This window comes from Plectrocnemia conspersa, unplaced genomic scaffold (genome assembly GCF_051122295.1).
Source record: "Plectrocnemia conspersa isolate PC_06_02 unplaced genomic scaffold, ASM5112229v1 ptg000003l, whole genome shotgun sequence".
In the NCBI taxonomy this organism is placed as follows: domain Eukaryota; kingdom Metazoa; phylum Arthropoda; class Insecta; order Trichoptera; family Polycentropodidae; genus Plectrocnemia; species Plectrocnemia conspersa.
The window spans coordinates 11,629,408-11,655,283 of record NW_028277167.1 but is presented as its reverse complement, the minus strand read 5'-3'; the positions used below and the strand labels follow the sequence as shown (position 1 = coordinate 11,655,283).

The 25,876-nt window shown below is 29.9% G+C and overlaps 1 protein-coding gene across 4 annotated transcripts in view; it reads right to left on the bottom strand.

The window, feature by feature from the left end:
* Positions 1–25,639, bottom strand: part of IA-2 (tyrosine phosphatase IA-2) — a 38,369-nt gene extending 12,730 nt beyond the window's left edge. For all 4 annotated transcript variants that reach the window (XM_088182452.1, XM_088182454.1, XM_088182453.1 and 1 more), the window contains exons 1-2: positions 25,494–25,639; positions 19,046–19,129 (exon numbers count right to left, since the gene is read on the bottom strand). In XM_088182452.1, the coding sequence (XP_088038578.1) occupies positions 19,046–19,124 (79 nt within the window). In that variant the 5' untranslated portion in view covers positions 19,125–19,129; positions 25,494–25,639. The remainder of the gene's footprint in view (positions 1–19,045; positions 19,130–25,493) is intronic.
* Between the last annotated feature and the right edge of the window lie 237 nt (positions 25,640–25,876).

The window sequence follows — 25,876 nt, the reverse complement described above, 5'->3', positions numbered from 1 at the left end:
AAGGCGGGGGCGTCTCGGTTTCGCGTGGGCGGAGGGCGTAGGCGGCTGCTGTGACGTAGGCGAAGCCCCCGCATACACCACCCCAACCCATCGACACCACACCACACACCCGACCGAAGCCTCGACAGGCCACTCTTGTTATTGCGTCTCACAGAGGCAAAATCGTTAATGTCTCTACCTGTTATTGTCAAACACAGAGACGTCTGATATGAATTGAGGATAAATCTGAAAGCTAAGTGGCACTCGCAGGTATATACCACACCACGTTCAACAGTTGGGACAGTGTGTATTTACAATGTATAAATACATATATGTCGGACCGCATTGAAGAGGCGAAGAAAATAGGGTGAAGCGATGACGGAAAAGACTGTGTGATGAATTGTGAAAATTGAGAATAAACAATTACTATATACATGGAATGATTTGCTTTTATCGCAATTGTATGTTGCTGCTATAGGAATTAGAGATTATTATAAAGGAAGTCGGGAAAAATAAAATTCCCTGAACGACGACGACGCACGATTTCCCTGGGCGTGTCCGTTGATTATTTAACGATCGTCAAGGAAACTAGTGAATGTTTTTAATTCATATTTTAAGTGACGCGGTAAGTCACTGGAGGCAAATTTAATTTGCTGCGTTTTAAAATAAAAATAAATTTGGTTACACAGAAATAAATATGTATGTTTTGTTGAAGCAATCTAAATGTAATAACATATAAGACAAGCAAAGAGATTTTGTCAAACGTAAATTGAAATTGGATGATAGACGTTTTAGCAACAGTGTAAATGTCAACGAAGAACCAGCTTTTAGGTAAAATGGAATGAATGAATTTTAAATGTTATGCTTATTGTGAATTGCAATGAAAATACTTAGTTAAGAATTTAATAATAAAATGAATATATAGATTAGTTTGGAATAAGATGTTTCTTTACCTTATTTTTAGAGTTTCGTCGCCTATTTCAGGTGGTAAGTTATTTCGTATGTAACATAAATAATTTTCAATAAGCTTACTAGCAATAGTGTAATTGTAAAAAAATACCAAAACACTATTCCCCTTTAGAATCATCAATGCGATTTCTGTTTATGTGAACCCAGAGAAGATTACTCAAGTTATTGTGCTTGTTGCATTTTATTTAGGTTTTAGTTGGGTTGTGCAGTGCGCTATATTAAATTTTGCTGTCGGTTATTATTCAATTAAACTAAAAAACAGCTTAATAGATCTTATAACAAAATGTGCCTGAATCTGCGTACTAGAGAATGGAGTATATTATACAATATAATGATTTCCTATTTCCTAGACAATAGATTTTTTAGTATAGCGTTTTAATCGAAACATTTTAATTATTAGGTCATTGTGACGCGATTAATATTTAACATGTAAGTATTGTTTGTATTTTGCTTAAAATATGAGCATTTTTAGTATTGCGTACGTAATGGCATAGTGATTTAGTGCTATTTTTTTTGTATATGAAAAAATTGTAATCTGTCCTTATGGGGTATTAAATAATTTGTTTGTCAGTTTTGTTACAGGAGGGGGAGTCGCCCATCAGCGATTCACTTCGCAACTGAAAATATTAATTTAGCTATATTTCATAAGATTTCCTTCCACTTTTGTTAAATCCTTCGCAAGCTGATTAGAATGGTTCGTTAGTCTTTCTGTATATTTTAAATTTTGCTTAATTTTTGCACATTTTTTATACAGCTATTACGTTGTATTAATGTTTATTTAAATATGTACATAGATTTGATACTAGAAATAGCGACAATTTAAGGATAGTTATGTATAAAAAACGAGTACGGCCAAGGGAATAATACACGGGGGCGTGAATTTGTACAATACAATTCCTAGGACAATCCGCAATAACAAAAATGTAACAGGTTTCCTTAATGGAATAAAGAAACACATTCGTGTATTATTTATATTCTGTTTATGTTTATATTTATGTTTTGATTAAATTTGTTTAGTGTATAAATATTTAGCGATAGTAACTAAATAAATTAATAAAATAAATAATAAAGAAAAGGTCTAACCAAATATATATTATAAGAACTGCAGGCCAAATAGTCTTGATCAATGACCAAATCCGGCTCGTGAGCCGTACATTTTCCATTATTATATCTATCTAAAAAATACGAAGCGAAATTTAAAAAAAAGTATGTTTAAAATCTTTACATTTCATTTGCGTAAAATTTTGAGGCTGTCTAGCTTTATCATTTTATTTTAAAATGCAGCATATTATGAGAAAAAATATCTAAAATTGCTACGCGATATTTATGTATATTTATACTAAAAATCCGACTATCATAACCCCAATGCACAATTATGACTTTTACATTTTGACAGATACACTGCCTTTGAGCTTACGACAAAATTAGTCACAAAGATTTAACAAAGTCAATAAAACCTATTTATTTATTGCTTTGTGAAGAAGTTTTTCTTTGTTTTAAATGATATTTTTTTTGGTATACAATCAAAATATTTGTGATATAAACAAGTATAACAAAATAATAAATTGGTTAAAAACCTCACGCAAAAAAGTCTTGAGTCACCACTATAGCTAGGCACACACGTACGGATCTGCCCGTCGGACATCTGACGGATTTGTCCGGGCTTGGCCACAGACGCAAAATGTACGAGCTCGGACAAATTCTTATCGGACACCAGATTTACGTGTTTTTATGTGAAATTTAGTTTACAATATATGATGTCTCACTGTCTTTGATAAAAAAAATATTCAGTGACCAATGGGTCACAAAGTAATAAAACCGTATTTAGATCTTTTAGACAAAATACCTACCGATGGCAGTAACTTTGGCACAAATTAATAAAGGCGATTAAAATTTAAACAAAAAATACTGTAAACCATCGGGTCATTAACTGCGAGTTGTAATTGCAATTATGAGTGCGTGAAATTACGCACATTAAGTCGATCATAAACTTCCTCTTAATAATACATTCACATGTCACTAGCTGAGTTCTGAGATATTTAATAAACACCCAAATCCGAATGTAGCGCGTGAGGTTAGTCGCGTGTTAAATATATTTTTTATGGTTTTAAACTAAGCTAAATGTATTTATTTTCAATATTTGTTTGTTGAACTATGATAAAATATCATATATATTTATATATAAATTATATAACTGTTATAACAATATAATATTGTTTTAATTATTTTTTAAATACAACATTTTTTGGCCAGTTTATAAATATTAAGAATTATGTTGTTTGATTTTGAGAACTACCTCAATATACTGTATTTTGTATATTGTCATGCTTTTATTGTATTAAAGTATTATTTTCTAATAATTCTATTCTTAGCATATGTAAGAATTTAGTAAACAAATAAAAATATCTGAATTTGGACTCGATGTCAAATACAAAAATAAACTACATATACGTTATTAATAAAGAAATGACGAACTATTTTTATATAATATACTAAATGGCACACGTGTAAAGGTCACTGTCTAGGACAATAAAAACATTTGTGAATTTTCCCATGGGAAGTTAGCATAGATTTTTTTCTCGATATTCCCAAAACGAATATCGTGTACCAATATAATACGAATTTATAGATTGTTTATTATTTCAGACTCTTGTGTATTAGTAGAAGTAAAATAAAATGCTCAAATATGATTTCTGATTGAAAATATCTCAAGCTCTGCTGCACATATCAGCAAAATAAATATTGATAGGTAATCGACCATAAATTTTAAATATCGACATTATATTCTTAATCTTACTAAATCTTAAAATAAACTAAAAAAAGGAAAGATTGTTTGTTGATTTATTTTTCTTTAAATAAAATAATGTCATATAAAATATGGTATTATATAGAAGCGTTAAAGAGGGATAAGGATTTAATTGAAACATAATCTTGAACTTGAAAATGGATTCTCAAATCGACCTAGTTCCTCTTTTATCTCTCACAAACTCATCATTCTATTTTAACAATTCAATCAAAAATATCTTATATAGATATAAATAGTTACACATTATTTTCATAATAACGTCAATCTAATATATAATTTACGTCGATTACTCGATACGTGTGAGGTTTATGTTCGTGATATTGATATATACTATGTACTTTTAACCTCTCGCCCACGTACCAATAAATGGAGACTAAATGAGGATAGTTTTTACGATCACGCTATCGATGAAGATACATTTTTGGCTTTCATTAAAAATGTACGAATATAGGTGATAATATAAGTTTTCATATGTTGAATAAGCAATAGCATATATAACCATCCATAATATAAGCTAATAAGCATACGTAATAGTTTGCTAGTTGATATGTATATTTTAGTATTTTCAGCAATATATGATATGATTTTAATTCAATACAAACTTTAGTTCTCAAGTTATATAAGGGAAAAAAATACAATACAATTATAGAAAACATAAAATTTCTGTCATTAAGATTACGTAATCAGAATGATTTTATAATGTCTTTTTTTTATTTATTTTATAATTAACGATTTTATAAAATAAAAAAGTATGATAACGCACATTAGCTATATATTGCTTTTATAAAAATTACAATAGCAATAAAAACGTATTTAAAAAATATATTTTATACTAATCTAATTTCAAAGTTTTGTTAAATTTTTCTGTGAGTAAAATACAAATATGTTTTTAATCTAATCAAATATAAAATGAATTTAATTTGATTTAGCAGCTTATACCAATAAGTCAATATTGTTATTCCATAAGCTCTTAATCAACCATAAACACGTCAAACTATTAAATGCACTAGTAAGCTCAAACATATATATGACTTCATAATCCTCTTTGGTGTTTAAATATTTTATATTTGCTTTCTACGTGAATTCAATATCGAACGTAATACACAAAGACACTTTCACGATATAACATAATATACGTATATTTATTTTTCATAAAGTTTTTTTCCTGAAAATGTACGGTCAGCTCATCGTAACGCAATCCGTATCATATTACGTTTTCCATTATACATATTACGATTTCAATTTGTGCTACGATATGTTTAGATGTAACTTGATAAATATTAAACGTCCATATGAGAAATATCTATATAGTAAATATAAGAAAAAGTATCAAATAATTTTATTTTATCTGAGAAAAATGTTACGTTTTTGTACAACATAAAATATAATATAAATTTTACTCAAATATCCCACTTGTTAATCCATCAAATTGAAATTCAGATGAACAGTGATAATTGAAGGATTATATCCATTAGGGAAAGGTCAACGAGGTTTATGGAATCGAGCAAAATTTCATAATAAGCCATCGGAAACTTGAATAATATAGCATATAATATTACTATCGTATACTTTTATTTTATGTATTATAATCTCTGGAGACCATATTATCGCATCGGCGAGATGTTAATGCTACTTTGTGTTAACTTTTGAATGTGACTTTTAAAAGTCTGAAAGTCTACGCTGGCGTGTCGAATTGTATCCTTTCGGCTGAATGCTTGTGGAGTAGCTGGGTTTGTTTCGTGATGTCATCTGTATTTTGTGTACACAGGTGCCCACGTTTGAAAGGGTCTTATTATCAAAACTCGCGTTAATTTACTTGTGACCAAAATGATCATTCATCAACAAGGTAACAAGACAATAGCGTAAAGGATGGGATCACACACAAAAGCCCTCGTTACGACCAGAAAAATAACACGCAAGTGTTCTTACTGTAAATATTCTCCATCATTGAGAGAATATTTCTTTGTTGCGAAAGGGTCACGGATATAATTCCCGTTGCAATCCAATAAGACCTTGGACAATGCCCATCAAGCGAAGTCGGTTTCTAAAGGCGTATACCTATTTTGCTGTTCTAAGAAACGAGTACATCTATGGACTAGATGATCGCTGCATGATTGTGATTGGCCAGTAAGCTTTGCAGCCCTGGATACTAAACCCTGGACTTCAATGAAGTAAAAGCTACTTGTAGGCACTGGGGGATTCTCGAAGAGACCAGGAGACGCCCGTCACCCGCGGATAACATATGATCATGGACGCATACATACCGCCGCCAGCTTCTCCACCACCACTCGGAGAATATACTGTCGCTGCCACACCAATCAGAACTCTGAGGATTGTCCACTGACATTATCCCTCCGCCAGCTTCTCCACCACCGCTCGAGAAAACATCTCGCCATTTATCGTCTGTCGCAACATATGTAAATTCAATGTAATAAAACTCTAACTACATTCCACCAAGCGTCTCACTGGCTAAGTCACACCCCTTAGGGTTCTTAAACCTTTAAGATTCATAATATTTAATTAAATGCCAAGCATTTTTCGGGCCAAATTCTAAGGGGGTGGCAAATGCTCATACCTGCCTCTTCTATACGTATTTACGTAACCTATTATATTTATAGCTAAAATTTAATTTATGATACATGAGAATAATTATATATTGAGATACTCTAAAATAAATATTAAATGTGAAGTAATTAAAATAAGATTTTATAAATAAATCAAGTCTCAATTACATAAATGTTGATTTTAACACATTTTTTGAAAACCGTAACTGACGAAAATTAATGAGTAATATAGGAAAATTAATGAGTTATATTGAAATAAATCGGCTAGTGGTGTATAAAAATTAGTAGGCATCCAGAAGTCGTTGACATAAGTGTATAAATTATTTTTTAAAATATGTGCAGAAAAATTAAGATTTATTCATTTTCATTATAAGTACGTGAAAGTCTATAAATTTGTTCGCGACAAAGTTCCCTCTCACCTGTTGATTCTAGGTGTGTCAAAAGTACGAACAAAATGTTTTCCCCGTTCTTATTAAGGCTTCCTTTTGTATTAATAACATATTTTCTTAATAAAGTTATTCCATTCAAAGTTTTTATGAATTTAATTTATTTATAAATTATATACATAATACATTAAATAATGTGCTATAATCAAATGTACTCAGGTAAACTTTGAGCAAGAATAAAATAAATTTACATATTTTAAAAGTACTGCATTCCATTTTAGACCGGTTCAAAATAGTTTTTAAAAGAAAGATCTCTCAAGAGAGATACTAGATTTTTATACCGTATATGTTTACTAGAAAAGAAAACCTTTTGCCGAGTGCTTTATAGTTCGTTTTGAAATCTCACCAACGTACACACACTTAAAATCATTATTCTGCCACGAAAGCGGCTTACAATAATACGCACTTCACATACAGGTACTTTGTGTATTGAACCTCAATAATAAATTAAATACAAAAGCTTTGGTTTTAATATTAAGATGGAATAAGTAGCGGCTTTCGCCAGCATAATAAATCGCTCATGATGTAATATCAAATATGATTTTATCCAAATTCATGAATAATAAAATATATTTCATACATATATGCTATATTTTAATATTGCACTCTACAGTGTGCAGCTCGTTTCATGTGTAGGTGGGGTAGACTGAAATCAATAAATGCATAAACCCCGGGCTAAGGTAGTTCAACAGGTTGTTCACGTTACCATGGTAAACAATTATTTATTTATCCGCTATTTCATTACGGATTTACTTGATAATGATTCAATTTAAAACTAAAACAGGTTCATCCTCATAAATTAAAAAAAAAGCTGAGACCTTACTTTACATTTACGAAATAGCGTTGGGAATTGAACTCCTACACAAAATTTACATAAGAATTAACCATCTACCAAGATAACATACGCTTACATTTATGTACGAGTGAGACTCGAATAATGCTACAAAAGAAAAGCAAATGTCTCTGTTGTTTTTATTATATTTTTAATCATGGATCGTATTTAACTTTTACCATGAAAATCCTTTATATAAATAATTTGTTTTAGCTGTGTTTCGTCTTTATTAATGTAAGCCCTGTACCGAATCAAAGCATCGTTCATTTCCATTGTTAATACAGTTCGGGGTATTGCTTCAATAAAGACCCTCATAAATGCTTTCAGCTCGTTTTTACTGCATGGCTTAGACATGTACATCTACTGCTTACAATTTATACTAAATTTCTCAAACTTTGACCTTTTTATTTGCTCTGTATTACCAAAAACGTGCTTTTTATACCCTCAAGCAATGTGATTTTTTTACAGAACATAGCTAAGTAACAATAAGCATAATAATTATTTATTGATTTAAATTAAAAGGTGCGCTACGAAAAGAATACAAATAAAATGATACAAATCAGACCAGCTCCTTGTAGCTGACATTAAATATAATCAATATGCATGCTAGCGAATTAATGAACTAGATGACAACAGCTATATTCAAATCGGCTAATGCGGATGTCCTGGCCCTAATAGACAGCAAAAGAGGACGCGATCGTGATTCTCAAATACATTCCAGAACACAAAATTCCTCGGGAATAGTTTAATTGTCGATATCACTCTTCAGTAGTTTGAAAAAATGCTTAGCGACATATAACTTTTTGCGAAAATTCAGCGAATCGTATTTTAACGCTCACAAAAAAGCGCAAAAATACAATAACGAAATGAAAAAACCTGTGGGGGGCGATTTATTTGCCCACAAACTAGGTGATAGCGTGACGGCGGCGGGAGTAACATTATCCTTTGGTGAACAGCGACGGAGCGCAACTATCAGTGAAGCCTCGTCCGCCGATTATTTATATCATTTGTAATAACAATTCAACTATAATTTATAACATTCAATGAGCTATTATTGCAGTAGCCCAATTTGTGTATATTTGCCATCCGTCATAAAAGTATCTCAAAAAAGTATTTAATTACTCGTGGATTAAAATTATAGATCATGATTCGAGAATGTTGTTAACTAAAGTGTCATAAAGAACGCAAATAACTGACGGATCAGTAAAATATAACGCGTTTCTCTTAACAAAATCGAGCATCTTAAATAAAATTGTATATAGAGAACATCCACTTCCTCTTAAAAAGACATTTACTAGAAATTTCTCTAGCCAAATCGTTCCCATGTATGAATAATCTGATTTTTTTGAATTTCCGACACAAAAAGGCTAACGGTTGTCGAAAGCTTATTTCCAAAAAAAATTAAAATTCTAAATCAATAAGTAATTTTTCCACAATAGGCTGCCATAGCTTATGAATTGTCAACGATCAGTCAAATAACTCAATAAAGTAAAAAAGTAACCAAAGTTTAATTTTTTTCTTAATTGTAATCTATGCCAAACTATGTCAATGGCTTTTTAAAAATCAGTATATACGTCTATTTATATTTCCGCACAAAGAGATTTCGTCACTGATTTAGTGAAAGACAGGAGGTTAGTGACTCGAACGATAAGAATGAAAAACATGCTGTTGATTACACAAAAATAGATTAATATGAATTTATGTATAATTATTTCTAATAACTTGGCACGAACTAACAATACTGCCACTGGTCTATAATTTTTGATACACAATATGTCAATCTTTTTATGAATATAGGTGACTTTAGTACATTTCTAAAGATCAGGAAACATCTAAAACTAACTGCTAAAATATTTCGGTCAGACTAACAACTTGTAAAGAGCTACACACCATTTTAAGTGGTGCCCCATTATTAAGGTGAGACACCCATGCTTCATATTATATGAGGGCTCGCAATTTTCATTATTAAAAATGAAAAAAACTAACATGGTTAACAAACTCGGCAAAATTAAATACAAAATTTATTTTAAAAAAAATATTAAGTGTTTATAACTGCGGCGGTGATCGTGTCTTAAAACAAATAATTAACAAAAATGTAAAAAAACATGTTTTTAATTTTGCTTTAACTTTTAATATAAAACATTTTTACTTTCATTACTTTTTTCTCTAAAATGTTTTTTAACGAAAATACGATTTTTTTTATTTTTTTAATAGCCACCATTTTGAAATGAAACAGTGGATATAGCTCGCTAACAAATATATTTGAGATGGTAACAAGGTATATTTTTTGGCAAAAAAAGTTATGCTGATATAATAAAAGCAGTGGAAGTTATCGTGTCGTTAATTTTGAGTAAATTCCGTATATAAACCTATTATTTTCTGGCAAAATGTGTTTTTATAAGAAATAAAGCTAGGTTGAGTTGGGCTATGCTACAATTTATCGTAGCATAACCTCACTATCGTAGCATAACCTAACATAGCCTAACTCAAAAGATTTTTGTTTAGGGAAAGATAAAAAAATTATGTACACGTGTTCTCAATTTTATACCTTCAGGTACAAATAGAGGCTGTCACCAGGGTGGTGCAACGGATGCAAAGTACCCAGGCTGCATATCATAAGGGGGTCCAAATAAAATAAAATTTGCACCTTTTATAAAAATTATTAATTTAAATTGTTTTTTTTTTTAAATTGCATTTTCATTCTGTTAATTTATCTACATATAAAGCAGTTACAAGGGTGGTGCAACAAGTGCAAGGTACCCAGGTTCCACAGTATAATAAGTTGCAATTAAAAACAAAATTATCAATTTAAATAAAAAAATTTAAAAAAAAAAATATTTTTAAATAAATATTTTTTTTTAAATATATAAATAATTTAAAAAAATAATTTTTTTAAATTTTTTTTAATTTTTTTTTAAAAAAAAAACAAATTAAATTTTTTTTTTCATAACTCGAAAGATTTTGTTAAGGGGAAAATAAAAACTTATGTACACGTGTTCTTAATTTTATACCTTCAGGTACACATAGAGGTGGTCACCATGGCGGTGCAATGGGTGAAAGGTAACTAGGCTGCATATTAAAAAAAATTTAAACCTTTTATAAAAATAATTAATTTAAATTGTAAATTAAAAAAAACAATTCAAATTATTAATTTTCATACAAGGTTCAAATTTTTTTTAAATTGGACTTCCTCATAATATGCAGCCTGTGTACCTTGCACCCGTTGAACCAAAATTGATATTTATTTTTTTTAATTGCAACTTATTATACTGTAGAACCTGGGTACCTTGTACTTGTTGCACCGCCCTTGTAACTGCCCTATATGTAGATAAATTAACAGAATGAAGTTGCAATTTAAAAAAAAACAATTTAAATTATTAATTTTTATAAAAGGTGCAAATTTTATTTTATTTGGACCCCCTTATGATATGCAGCCTGGGTACTTTGCATCCGTTGCACCACCCTGGTGACAGCCTCTATTTGTACCTGAAGGTATAAAATTGAGAACACGTGTACATAATTTTTTTATTTTTCCCTAAACAAAAATCTTTCGAGTTAGGCTATGTTAGGTTATGCTACGATAGTGAGGTTATGCTACGATAAATCATAGCATAGCCCAACTCAACATAACTTAATTTCTTATAAAGACACATTTTTCCAGAAAATAATAGGTTTATATATGGAATTTACTCAAAATTAAAGACACGATAACTTCCGCTGGTGTTATTCTATCAGCATAATTTTTTTGCCAAAAAATAGACCCTGTTATCATCTCAAATATATTTGTTAGATAGCTATATTCACCATTTCGTTTCAAAGTAGTGGCTATTCAAAAAATAAAAAAAATCGTATCTTTGTGAAAAAGCATTTTAAAGAAAAAAATAAAGAGAGTAAAAATGTTTTATAATAAAAATAAAAGCAATATAAAATATAAAAATATGTTAAAAATAATTTTTGCCTCTTAACTGTTTTCTGTAGCTTTTTGTTTAACGGAGTTAATGCCTGCCACCAAAGTGTCACGCATATATATTCTAATGAGGCATTATTACTTTGAAAATTTTCACAAAAAAATATTAAAGGGATTTTAGGAGTTTAAATTGCTGTTTACTGGTACACTAATTTCTAATTTTTATCAGATCTAAATGAATTTTCAAAGATTTTTCTTGGCTTAGTTTGTTAGATAACCTGATCCACCATTTTGCTGTTCACAGCAACATATTTATGATGTTTTTTTATGAATTTTATTTTTATACTATTTCTATTTAATATTTCATGACAAAAAATAATCGTTTCAAATAAATTATATTTTAAAAATCACGGAAGGAAAATGTTTTTTTGCATATCTATGAAAATTGATTTATGTGACTTGTCTTTATTAAGACAGGCATTAATTTAATATATGAATGCTTATCCCATGTACACTTATATATTGCAATGAGATGAGCGTATGAGCCAAAACACCTATATGAGTTTCCAGATGAAAATAATTTATCAAAAAACATTACCCGTGGTTAAGTGCTGGTTAATAAAACGTATAAATAAGTCTGGAGCAGTGAGGTATGTCGACTTTAGGGGTCTAAAGATATACGATGTCCAGTGAGATGATTAAACCTTTCCATAATTCGGATTTAGTCCACCGGCTGTAAGCATTTTGATGTACTCTTACAAGCTCTCTGAACCAAAATTGATGACTTGCGCACCGGCGGATTAATACTTAATATAAGCTTGAGTATCCGTGAAAATTGGCAAGCTCTATTTAACAGGCTATGGCTTTAAAAGGTGACCTGATAATAATTGATTAATCCATATAATATCTATATATAATAAATAAAACCCAGAAAGTGAGCAATGATTATGATGTAAACCTCATAATGGGACTCAAACAGCTAAAGGTATCAGTGATGTACAATGATATAGAAATTGTACTTAAGGACGGATGCAGGATTTTTTCAAGGTAGTTTTGAAAAATATATTATTTAACAGATTTTTAATTACATAAATTTATTTTACATAATTATTTAATATATGTTTTTCTAAATACAATCACTGTATATTGGCACATTTTTTTGTGTACAACTAAATTTTTAAAAATTAAAAAATACATAGGTGCTACTTATATCTACACTATATAAAGTGGGATACATATCTTTGTCTAAATTTAAGTGACTAGAAGTTTTGCTGTACTTAATTAAAAAAAATTTTATACATAAACTTTATATTTTAGCTGTGTCTGATTAACATTTATAATATTGATGAAAAAATAAACCATAATTTGGAAAAATATTAATCATTTTCGATTAATATTTTTTTTTATAATAATATATTTGCCCTCAGGTTCGGAATTTAGGATATTATTCTGGTTAATCGACGTTTTGTTTGCCTAGAGATTTCTACACTAACATTACAAGTTTTCTTAAATGTTTTTTAAACAGGTCATCATATTTTTAGTTTGAATTATATCAACAAAATATTGTTGAAATAATTTAAAAAAAATAAAGTACCGATACTTGACATTGTATAGATATTATTAATTAAGGACGTCACTTAATTAAGTTAATATTTGGTATAAAATAGCTTAAGTATAAAATTGGACAGACAAATCTGTCTTTTTACATCACACACAATCAGATTTGTCCGCCAGACATCCGTAACGGACAAATCCGCGCGTATATGGCCAGCTATTATTGATCATCCGTCAGTTGCGATACCAACGCAATTATCTATATTTAAATTTATTTTTTACTAAATTTCTAAGAACGATTTCACTGACTTAAGGATCTTGTTTATTTTTCCGGTTTGTGTAAATTAACTAGTGTACATTAACAAATTCTATGAAATCTAAATTACAGAAAAGTGTTTTAATTATCTTTATACGATTCAAAATAACCTTTTTAATTTCATCTCCACACGATTTAATCTAATCGTTTTAAGTTGTTTTATGATTATATAAGTAGTATTTGACCTCGAATATTTTAAATATTCGGTGAGAACGGTGAGAACTGAACCTCAAAAGTTGTCTAAAACTTCCCTCACTTTTCAACGTGATTTCATCGACTTCTATATAAATTTTACCATAATCGCGCTTGCCTTGAAAAGCTAAATTTTGCTGACCCATTAAATTCGCGATTATCTTCAACTATTTTTAACCAATCGGAACTAATTAAATGCAATCGATTTTCTAGGTTCTTTATAAAATATGCAAAACCTATGCTATGGAAGTTTTACGTCCTTTTCAGTTAGGTTGGAAAATGTTAATAAAAGTTTAGTTACAAATTATTAAATAAAAATGTTTTTGAATACATATTGAGTAGATATGTATATTTACAAACAAGTTCTTCTTGTTATTAATCTGCTTTGAACAAAAACCGAAATAATTCTAAAAAAGTCTGTCACTGTCTTTTTCAATAAGGCGCAGGAAAAATATTATATGTCTGAGACTCGTGTGTCGAGACAAATGGTTCCACATTTCAGAAGTCTTGTTTTTTGTTGGGATGCGCAGATGATATTAATATTAGGACTGTTAAAAAATCGTCAGAAAAATAAAACCAGTTTGTGGTTTGTTTACAATTAAAAACCAGTTAACTGGTTTTAACCGATAATTGGTATGTTTTCAATTTTTATTTAAAAAAATAAAAATATAAGTATATTTTATTAATTTATTTAAAAGTATAGTATTTATTGTAAAATAAAATGTATATATTATATTTGAGAATTTATGCTCATATATTAATTATTTTTTTATTGCATAGTAGATGTACAAAATAAATTTAAATTTGTAAAAAAGTAATGAGAGACAAATAAAAATGGATTATTATTTTATTTATAGCCAAAATTTGAAGAAAATATATTTAAAATAATATAATACAAATAAATCAAGAAATATATTGCAGTTTATTTACATATTTTATTTAAAAGACTAATGCATTAAGTCTGGAGATTACAATACAACCAATTTATTTGGGAGCCCAAATGTTGTACAATATATAAAAATTAGCCAACTGAAGTAGGCTGGTCACGTGCAACTTAAGGAACAGGATAGAGCAGCCTGAAAAGCTTTTTAGGTAAGATTGTCGGGCGAAAAATAATCAGAAGACCTAAATTGTGGTGGTTGGGTACAGGGACGATGATAATGATGAAAGTCTCACAGTATTTTATATATTTTTTTATATAAATATTATTAAATTTAATGAAATCATGAAATTAAATTCAATTCCAATCTGAAACTTACATACATATTTTCGTTATATATTTAACTACCATAACCTTTTAGTTGAACTTCTACCTTTATCGTTGTAAACAGTATGTGTAATATTTACTTACGTAGTACATATATCGTTTGCTCAAAAGATAGACGAACATAAAAATAGATTATGAATCGTTGTTTTATTAGCCCTCGCAAGTGTTGAAAAATCGTTAAACGATATTATATAACAATAACTTAGTTACAACACAGGGTGATACAATATATAAATTAATAAATTATAGAAGAGAGAAAGTCTAGGCTCTAAAAATGAACTCGCAATTTAGAATCGAAATATGATCAATTTTAATAGTGCGCTTTGTTACAGACAGTGCTAAATATAATATAAATATGATATAATACAAAATTATAGCAGCTTTAACTGTAAAGTAATATAAAATTAAATTTCATATAAAATATATGAAATTTAGTATAAGCTTTTTTATATCCACTTAAACTTACACTATTAGTTAAAGTTAGTCAACCCCTTATAATTATTTAAATAAAATGTTGAATTTCTTGTATCAAGTTGAATTACTATAATTTTATCAAGCATTTTAGAAGTTTATTTCGTTAAAGCTGTAACGCAATATTATCATGTCACGTCTGATCTGAAATTTCAATTGTGTAAAAGCGAATATAGAATTTCGCACGAATTTATAATGCCCTTAGAAATAGATATCAGCTTTAATTAAAATCGTGCTCGCTTTATTTCAAGCGATATAAACTAGGTTAATATTTTTTATGCTTGTAATAATTGTATATCGAGTTATTTTAATGACATTTCTGGATATAAAAAATTCAGTCCAGGTGTATTTTTAAATTAGTTGCACGACTACTAGAAAACTTTTCATCGCTGCATTCACAATTTGTGAAGTTAAAGGTCAACGAGAATTCTCTGGACAAAGTTTATATAATTTATCTGATAAACATCATATATATTAAAATATGTAACATAAACTACGTTATATATAAATAAGTGTGGGAGACTTAAATGAATAAACGTACATTATAATGTAGTAGTTTCTCAAGTTACGCACAAATTATTAATAAGAAAAACAATGTTTTCACTAAATTCTAGTTATTCCATGTAATCAATAATTTAGTGTTAGTTTTGTGTTATATATTATGTTTATATTTTATCTCTGTAATATGTGCTGTTATCTATCATAGTAAAAAGATAAGTTAAATTGTTTTATATGTATTGTTCGTTACATATAAGTACATAGTCGATAAAGCGTAATCTTCAACGCACAAAAATATTATCAATACATTATAATTAAAAGGTAGGATTTTATGTGAATTTTCAAAGTTAATAAGATAATTAAATAAGATGATTCATTTTGAGAAATATAAACTTAAGTTATATAATATTAGCGTATATAAGCGTTTATTGAAATAATCAAAGGAATAGTATGCCAAGACGGAAAACTTTGCGCAATAAACTTTAGTGTAATTTCTTGCGAAAGTTTTCGACTACGTTTTCCGGAACGTATTGAAGGAAAGCGTCCAAGTTTCAGATACATCATTTGTAACCGCAAATTATTTATTAGGCCATGTATAAACGTACAAACTATGTATATTCACACGCAAAGTTCGGCGGACAAACTGGCCAACCTAAGCAATTTTCCAAATTGCCCATTTAAGAATCTTAATCTTAAAAAATATATAAAAAATATTTCGCTATTATAATATAACATTACCGAATTTAATTATTAAAAAATATGACATTTACAAAATTTTCTAGTTTTTTTTAGTAAAATGTACCTCATTATATATTACATTATGGCTCATTAATTATTATATAATAAATATAAAATATTTTGAAGGCAACATTTATTTTGCACATAACTTATAATAACTATTAAAATATAATGGACCTCAATTAATTTATTTATTTTTAATCTTCCGTTAAATTACATGCCCAATGTGCAACAACTGTGTAAACACAATCAACAACTACTTTTTAAGTAGTGAGACGCGAGAAATCAAAATCTGAAAATCTGTGACATCTATTTTATATATCGTAAACTATAATTACAGCTTATAGTCAAATTATGTAATTATTCATGAACTAGTTCGATTAAATTTTTAATAAAAATCACGTTATTTATAAAGTCTAGAAAAAAATAATCTATAATTATTTAATACTATGAAATCATTTATACAGGGTCGTCCCTATGATATTTTGCCCCAGGCAAAAACTAAATTTGCGCCCCCCCCCCCTATTAGTATTTTAATAACTCATTACATGAGCTAAAAAATATAATTTAAATTAAAGAAATCTAACATTATATTTGACATGATACTATTTTTTGGAATCGTGGGTATTTAAGAATTTGTAGTTTTTTTCATCGCTATTTTTATAATATAAAGAGTACATAGTAGGGTGTACCAAAAAAACTAATCTCCTTGGTGACTCACAATGAGAAATATAAAATGCCAAGTGAGAGTACGAAATGATCTATCAAAATCTTTGTGAACACTAGTGTGCAATCTGTTAAACATTGCCCTAGAAAAAGTATTCCGAGATGTCAATCTGGATATAATTGGCGGCGTGTATAATAAATCTGCGATTGTGGGCCTGCGGGCTTCCAAGTTGTGATTCTCTGACCAGGCGAGTGTTCGGCACGCACGTGATACGGCTACAGCGGTGACACGTGTAGCGCCGCAACTGGCCGAGGCGCTCGCGTCCTACTCACGCGGAATTTTTAAAACGTTAAAATGTCCGATCGAGTCAAAACCGGTGTCAAACTTCGAGCGCTGCTTTGCTTATGATTTATTAATTACTAGCAAATTAAAAATAAAATAAAATAAAACTAATGTCAGTAATAGCTAATCTTTTTATGGAATATTTCGAAATAGTAGCCATAAAAAAATCGATTAAAAAACCAAAAGTTTAAGGAGAGAGGATTTTGATGTATTTCTTAATTTTCTCAATAAACAACATCCAAATGTAAAATTTACAATAGAACTTGAAGAAAATTGTCAACTACCCTTCTTGGACACACTAATTATAAAAAAGAAGACGGTTCTCTAGGACATACAGTAAAAAATACGCACTAATAAGAGATTTGACCAATAGGAGAGCGTAAAAAAACAATTATTCCTTCTCAGAAGTCAAAAATCTACGGCAAAAGCACTAAAATCGTGTCGGCGCTGTCGCAGTGGGAATGCTCGTTACCGATCGAACCTAAAAATGACGTCCTTGCTTAGAATCAAAAGTTATAAAATCGTGCAGTCGCAGTGGAAACGCTCGGCTATATATTTTTCCGACCGCCTAATAAATGCTTAAATGCCGCTTCTGACTTGAATACTAAAATTTAGGGTCTGGTCCGTTTCTGAGGAGAGATTACGCTACCAAGATCAGTCGGTGATGGCAAAGCGTAATGAGGCAAGCTTACTCTAATCGTTCTCTGAAATCACCGCTATAGCCAACTGCTTTAATATCTCTAAGATGCTGCACATGGTTCTGAGAACGACCATGAAGAGCAAGAGCAATACTTTTGCTGATCTGCAGAACAATATGCTCAAAACACCAATTTTGGTTCTCTCATTCTTGCTATGATTGATACATGTATATATTTTTCACTTGCTGATTATATCATATTCTAACCATCTGCAAGTAATACAAGTATCTGTGATAGACCAATTTGAATCGCTGCTGACAACAATCCCGAATGAATTGACTTCGGCGTGTGTATTGACTCTTACAAAGTATGAATTGTTCATACTTAATGGCGATTGAATAATTGTGGTTATTGTGCAATATTGGGTGTCCCCTATGATTTTTATATTCATTGTTAAGCCCTAAGCTCCTTTTGTTATTGTAATAATTATATGCTATTAATTATTATTAGCATGATCCCTCAACTTATTATAAACGACTAACCTACTGTCGTTTTCAATATCAATAAACCTTAATATACCTTTTCACAAAGTTTTAATATATTTGAGAATGAAACTTAGCCTTATATTTATTTTGATATTTATCTGTTGACCAAAATAGAAAACAATCGATAAAACAACCAGTGCCGCCAAGGAAACAATCAAACTATATAAACTAACGGTTAAGCGCTGATTGTTTTTATTTGTCTGGCTATAATATAAATTTTCCTACGCTTTTTTTTAAATATATTTATAAATACTCATTTGATTTACATTTCAACATTTATACTCGTAGTAAAGAACTCATAAAAATGTACTTACCAACGTTTCCATCAGCGTTAGCCGGTTGGTATACCCAGCCGCAGCATCCTAGCAGCAGCAGCAGCAGCAGCCGCCGCATGCCGCCTGAAAAAAGAATTTATTTAATATATAGAATAACTGGTATTCTAAATGACCAAAGAGTGATAAAATCGTAAAAAATATTATCCATCAATGTCACATAAGCATTTCATATAATATAGTTACAAAGTTAGAGAGTAACAGAATTAAATTAAAATAAGCGTATGTTCCAACTCAGAATAACCAATTATTTTAATCAAATTTTAAACAAAAATTCTAGTAGAATTTAACTTTATGGATTATTTTTGATGTATAAAAATACTTATAACTTTTATAAAGCGTAACTTTCGTGCGGTTATCTATCAAAGTGTAAAGTTAAACATAGTTATGCGTGCGGTTAAATACTAATAAACTATAATATAACAAATTTTTTAATGAAAAAAAAAAAACAGTTAAATACTAGTCATAAATGTCTCAGATTTTTTAGATTATTATTTATATTTTTTATCGTATTAAAAATAAAACGAATAATAATAAAAAATAATACCCAAAAGGGTAGCTACATTATATGTTTAGTTTGCCCTTATATTCAGTATGGCTAAAGGCAAGCGGATTTAAATAATAGTATTTAAGCTTCACTAAAACTATATTCGAACCTGAATATTAATACAAGGATCTATTTAAGGACTGTCAAAGTTCGTTTCATCAGCAATTTTAATTTTAATTTTAATGAATTTGCGAAAAACTGTATGTACGTATAAAGATTTATGTTAACTTATTAACATAATAGAGTGGCACATTAAAATGTATACAGTAATAATATGAAATTAAATTTTAACGTATAAATATTTATGCTATGATTTTTCTGCTTTTGATAAATTAAATAAAAATTATACGTATGTATACATATAAAATAAATCTCTCGGCTTGTCATTCGCGATTCGTTTATATTTATTTTGTCAGATGGAACATGAAATTGGATTATATTTATGATTTTCTTGTACCGAAAATTGTTAAAAAATCTATTTGAAAAATGTAAAATAATGACTGGAACAATATATTAGGATATTCGTAAAAATTGTATTGAAGTAACATTTTGATACAGCTCTTTTGCTTTCTGCATATAACTTTACAAAATCGCAATATTTTTTAATAATTAAATATCAATAATAACTACACATTTATTCATGTCTACATATCTAAACTTTGGGTTTTCAAATATTTTATCACTATCAGTGCAAAATAACGCCTCTCATAAACCTCCATAGAGATGAGTGACATGTGTTTGCTAAATCAAATGCACAGAATAAAAAATGAGTAAAAATTTTTAACCCTTTAAACGCCAGCGACTTTTTAGTGAGTATCTCTTTCTAAAAATAAATTTAAAATACTTGGTTTACTGATAAACCAAGCTAGTACAATTTTTTTTTAATTAAAAATTTAATTTAGTAACTTGTTAAAAAAATAATTTGTGTAAAAAAATAATCAACAAATGCTCACTTGTGAGTCGCTGGCATTTAAGTGGTTAAAATCACCTCTACACTTTCTTTAGAAAAAAGCAACTAATAAAAATATTTAAATTTTTAAGACCAATTAACCTTTGATGTTTTATTTTAATAAAATATCAGTTTATCAGTAACACATTAGAAATTTACGCAGTGTGGCCAATTACGCCTCGGCAGCTTATTTTAAGGACAGCACTTATGAGTAAAACATCCTCAATTTGTACGTTGCGTGGGTAATGATTGTATCTTGACATTTACTTTACATAATAAGTATATTTTTTCTTAGTAAAAATTTAACTACACTCACATTAAAAATAGTATATGTATGAGATAATAATTAAATTTATGTACATATGTATTATATTGATAATATTTTCTTGTGCTAATGTTTGTTATTTAATATACTATTTGTTATAATATTATCTGGAATCAAGTGTGGGGACTGATTTAAGTTGGCTACACTGTTAGGGGGATGGGCACTTGGCTTGGCAACCCAACGGTAAAACGACATAAAACGACTCATTCATTTATAATTTTGTAACGATTTTCTGTTTAACTTGAGATTTCTTTATGTCATGGAGTCAAATTGTTGGACCAAATTTCCAAAGCTACATTTTAGAGACATATCTTGTTAAAGAAAAACACATTCAATTTATACCAAATTATTTTGATTAGATAAATATTTATGTTTATAGTCTCTATATGTACTGAAATATTTATTATTATTTCACGTATTGAGCAAAAGTAAAGCCAGGATCTTGCAATTGAGGTGTAAACTTTCATATGTCTAGTTTCATATGCAATCCAGAGACCACGGGTTCAAGCCACGGCAGCGGACTCGAATTTTTATTTATAAAAATGTGATATTATTAAAAACCATATAATAATTTATATATTATAATAAAATAATTTAATAATTAATTAAAATACAGATAATAATTTATTATAATATTCATTACGTCTGATAAACTTATTCAGTTAGTACAAATTTACCCCGTTGTAACGCATTAGGTTAGTCAGGTTACACCGAAAGATTAAAAGTTAAAAGGAAGAAAAAAAAAGTCAATCATCTCAAGGAGTAGAGTTTTAGAATGTTGTTTCTCAAAAACTATTATATTCATACATATCATGTAGTAACTATTTACCAAATATTTAGAAATATGATCAATTTATGTAATTTCGGCAAATACAATGTGTTTTTCTCTCTTTATATTATATGCGACTTTGCTAGCTATTTACTTTTATGATCATATATACATACCATAACAATAAAAAAATAATTTTCACAACTTCTAAAAATATTTCACAACAAATATAAGCATAAGAAATAGTTTAAAAAACGGTTAAATATTAGGTAATATCGTTTTTTTATGAAACAAAAAATCGCTTATAAATGGGTTTTTTATTTTAATTATTATAAATATTACTTATATATAAAGATATAACCCTCTTACATTTCTCGGTCATTTTTTTAATTCCATTAGTATCAAAGCCTCCAACATTTTATGCTAATGGAATTATAGAATTAATAAAATGTTGGAGCCTTTGATGCAAAGTATTCCGATAGCACCTTCTTCACATCAGCTGCCTTTTTATTTTGTTTCGTCTAGGAAGTGTTACATCGATTGAAATAAATGTTAGTCAGTCGGAAGGAGCAAGGGCTGGAGAATAAGGTGAATGAGATAAAATCTTCCATCTGAGTTTTAAAAGCACTCTACTTTTCCCGATTGGAAATTGCAAAGCAACACTACTCAGCAAGTAAAAAAAATTAAGTGGTTAAGTACTACTTCAAAAATACAATGTATGTATTTATATATCAACGCTCATAGAAAAAAGGCGCTAGGAAGCTAATACGGATACAATCAATACTCCATATTGTAGAAATATCTGAGAACTAACGTATAGTACAGAACGCGAATCGCCGATACATTATTGAAGACGCACGTGCTTCGCATACCACATCAGAGCATCTCTATCCCTGTTCAAACGTCACCCCCAAGTTCTGACAGAAGCCTTTCTGGTTAAAACAGTTCACATGACGGAACACACGGTTCCATGTGACCCGTCAGAAGAACCTAAGATCAAATAGCCCAAAAAAGAGCCTTCACTAAAATAGCCTCGACAAATGCTTATATTAAAATAACCTGAATTAAATAGATTTTATGTAACTATAAAACAAATCAGCAAATAAACATTATTTTAAGGTTTGGTCAAATTTATTATGCCAGGGTTGTTTTACTTAGAGATTTTTGTCATATAAAATAAACTTATTTTTGTCATATCGAGACTGACATATGAACTTACCTACAACATTATTATTAATCTAATAAAAAATATTTGCCGCATTGTTCCCAAAACATATCACGAAAGTTTAACTACAACTGCCCTGCTGTATTAGTACAAAAGTAATTTTTCGCTCGTTCGGTTTGATTAAATGAAACGTGTATGGGTGTCGTTATGTGAATGTCCGTAAGCCTGTATGTTTTTGATTAATATGCCAATGGCAATATATTGCAAGATATTGCCTTCAGTAAATCATGACGTTTCAATAAATATTTAAATTTGTTGATGTTTGCGATTGCTTTGCATGCGCAATATTGTTGTTTACCAACGATTAGGCGTTTAATTATTTTCCATTCGAAACAAAGGTTAATGTTTTATTTATTATGCAACGGTCGTTACGTTAGAGTTCCTGTCACGAGAATTGACTTCGATTCATATCATATATTAAAATATATGTTCGAATTCATTCGGTCGGCGAAATAATATAATGACGTATCAAATGTTGTGATCGACTTATTATGTATGATATTAACCATAAATGACATTAATACTGGTAGGCATTCATGCGGTATTAATATTTCCCCTTGAACTAGTGAAAATAATTAATACGTATTTTTTACGTTGAAAATATGTAATAAATTTGAATCGGTCAATATAAATAATATTGGCAACACGGAAATAAATGTGCACATCGTAGAAGAAGCTGGATGGCTCAAAGTAGCGTTTTCGAGCGCTGAAGTCCTGACCTCAATAGTTAGGAATAAGGGACGCAACCACGACTCTTTAAGTCAAGGTCATTCTACAACCATCAATAGATTGTCAACGATCAGTATTGACAGATTGTCAACGTAATTCTCAGCTGCGTCAAAATGTGATTTATTGACTATAATGAATTATACTCATGTGGAGATGCCCGGACGATAAAATATTTTTGGCCGGCCCGGCTTTTTAGAATCAGTAAAAGTCGAAGTTATACCAAATGTTCGAATGGAACGCGTGCACGGAAATAATAAAATGCCTAATAACTATTACCATATTTAATTTTAACTTTAAAACTTTCATATTTTTCATGTTGTATGGGGGTGAGGAGCGGCAAAGCTAAGGATCTTCCTGTGTGAAAGGCATACCAGCAATTACGTCAATGCACTATGTACATTAAAAAAACAATACATTATAACAAAATACAAACTTTTACACAGATAATTATATTATATACAATAATGGCTAGACCACAATGCGTCCATCAACTGCGAGTACCTGGATGAAAACAAATCAATAATATTCAACAGTTGATTAAGAATTAATATAGTTATGCTTTTTATCCTTTCAGAATCTCCGGATTGAATAAAGGTTTTTTTAATTATACTCATCGATGAGACGCGAGAGAATCATATCACAGCATTTTTCAAGGAAAATCTTTTTATCTGATGAGGCACATTTCTACCCCGCTGGGGATGTTAATAAACAAAAAATAAAAATACTGTTTGCTGTATTATGGTCAGATGGCGTCATTGGGCCTTACTTTTTTTAAAACGATGAAGGTCAAACTATAACAGTTTATTGTGAATGCTATATGCGCATGATAACCGATTATTTTCGGCAAGAAATCGAAGATATTGCAGTGGAAGTTACATGGTTTCCAAATAAAGACGCAATTTGCCACAAATCAGGTGCAACATTGGAGCACATAAAAACCAACATCCGCCAAGTTATAGCCGAGATACCGCCGGAAATGTACAAAAAAGTAATCGAAATTTATTTAAAAAAAAAAGTTCAGAAACTGAAGTTGGATCACCCTTTGATAAATAAATCGATACGAAAACAATATATATAATTAGAATTATTACAGATAACCATTTACGCTCACGGTCCTTTGGGTTGGAACTACTAATTTAGATATTGATTTTATTAAAATAGGAAATAAAATGCAAGATAACTAAATTATAATTCTTAATTTGATTATTAAAAAAAAATATTTTATATGATCTATATATTGTATAATGTTGCAGATTGAGAACATTTGTCGATTTGTATATTGTGCCTTTTTTAAGCAAATTTTTTGGCAATCTATTATCGTGTCCTCAAAAACATATTATCCCATATTATATATAGTACCTTGATATTTTGACTGAGGGTGGTTTTAGCGATGGGAAAAAAATGAATATAATTACTAGCCGTTAAACTACTGATCCAATAAATATAAGTCTCATTTTACGCAACCGCATATTGTTGGATAACAGTCGTAGTACAAACAAGGGCGCCCTCCCTTTTGCGCAATATGGAATATTCCTGAAAACTTGTTGCGCTGTTTTGAAACGCATATCGATCACGTTATCTAAACAACTCCATACGCTAAGCCCACTTGATTAATTAAAAGCTCTTTTCGCGTTCAATATTGTCCCACCGTTCGCAAATGCCCAATTAAAAAGTAGCTAAGTGTCAATAGTTAGCGCTTAATCAGCGCTATATCGCGCTAAAACGCTTTCCGCCCAATCGTTGATCGATGAGATGGGAAAATTCAGCAAACTAAGGGGTTTAATATGCGAAAACGTGCTAACATATGTTGTGACCTTTAGATAACAAGTACCCCAGTTAGCAAACAGAAGCACGCTGAAATGAGGGGAGGTTTGCAGATAGGTTACCTTTGACGGGGACTCCCCGGAGCCCCTTAGAGCATAGTTCCTCCGTGGTGGATAGCTCGTCCAGCGGTAGGACTTGTCGAAATTTTCACCATCCAATACGTGAACCGACCAGACGGTTCGCTCCCCCAGCTGTTCGGGAGGCGACTGAGTGAGCCGGTGCCGGGGCCTGCGCGATAGGGGCCCATCGATTTTTCTATACCTACCCATACGCCCCGAAAGGCATCCCATTTGCCACAAACGTCACGATCCAAGGCGCGTTTTTCAATTTATCTTAACAAAAAAAAATATAAACGGGTAACAAAATTACACTAAAAGGACTCAACGTTAAAACGCTCGAAGTTTTAAGTTAAAAAAAATGTTCGTGATTAAAGGTGGCTTTGTCC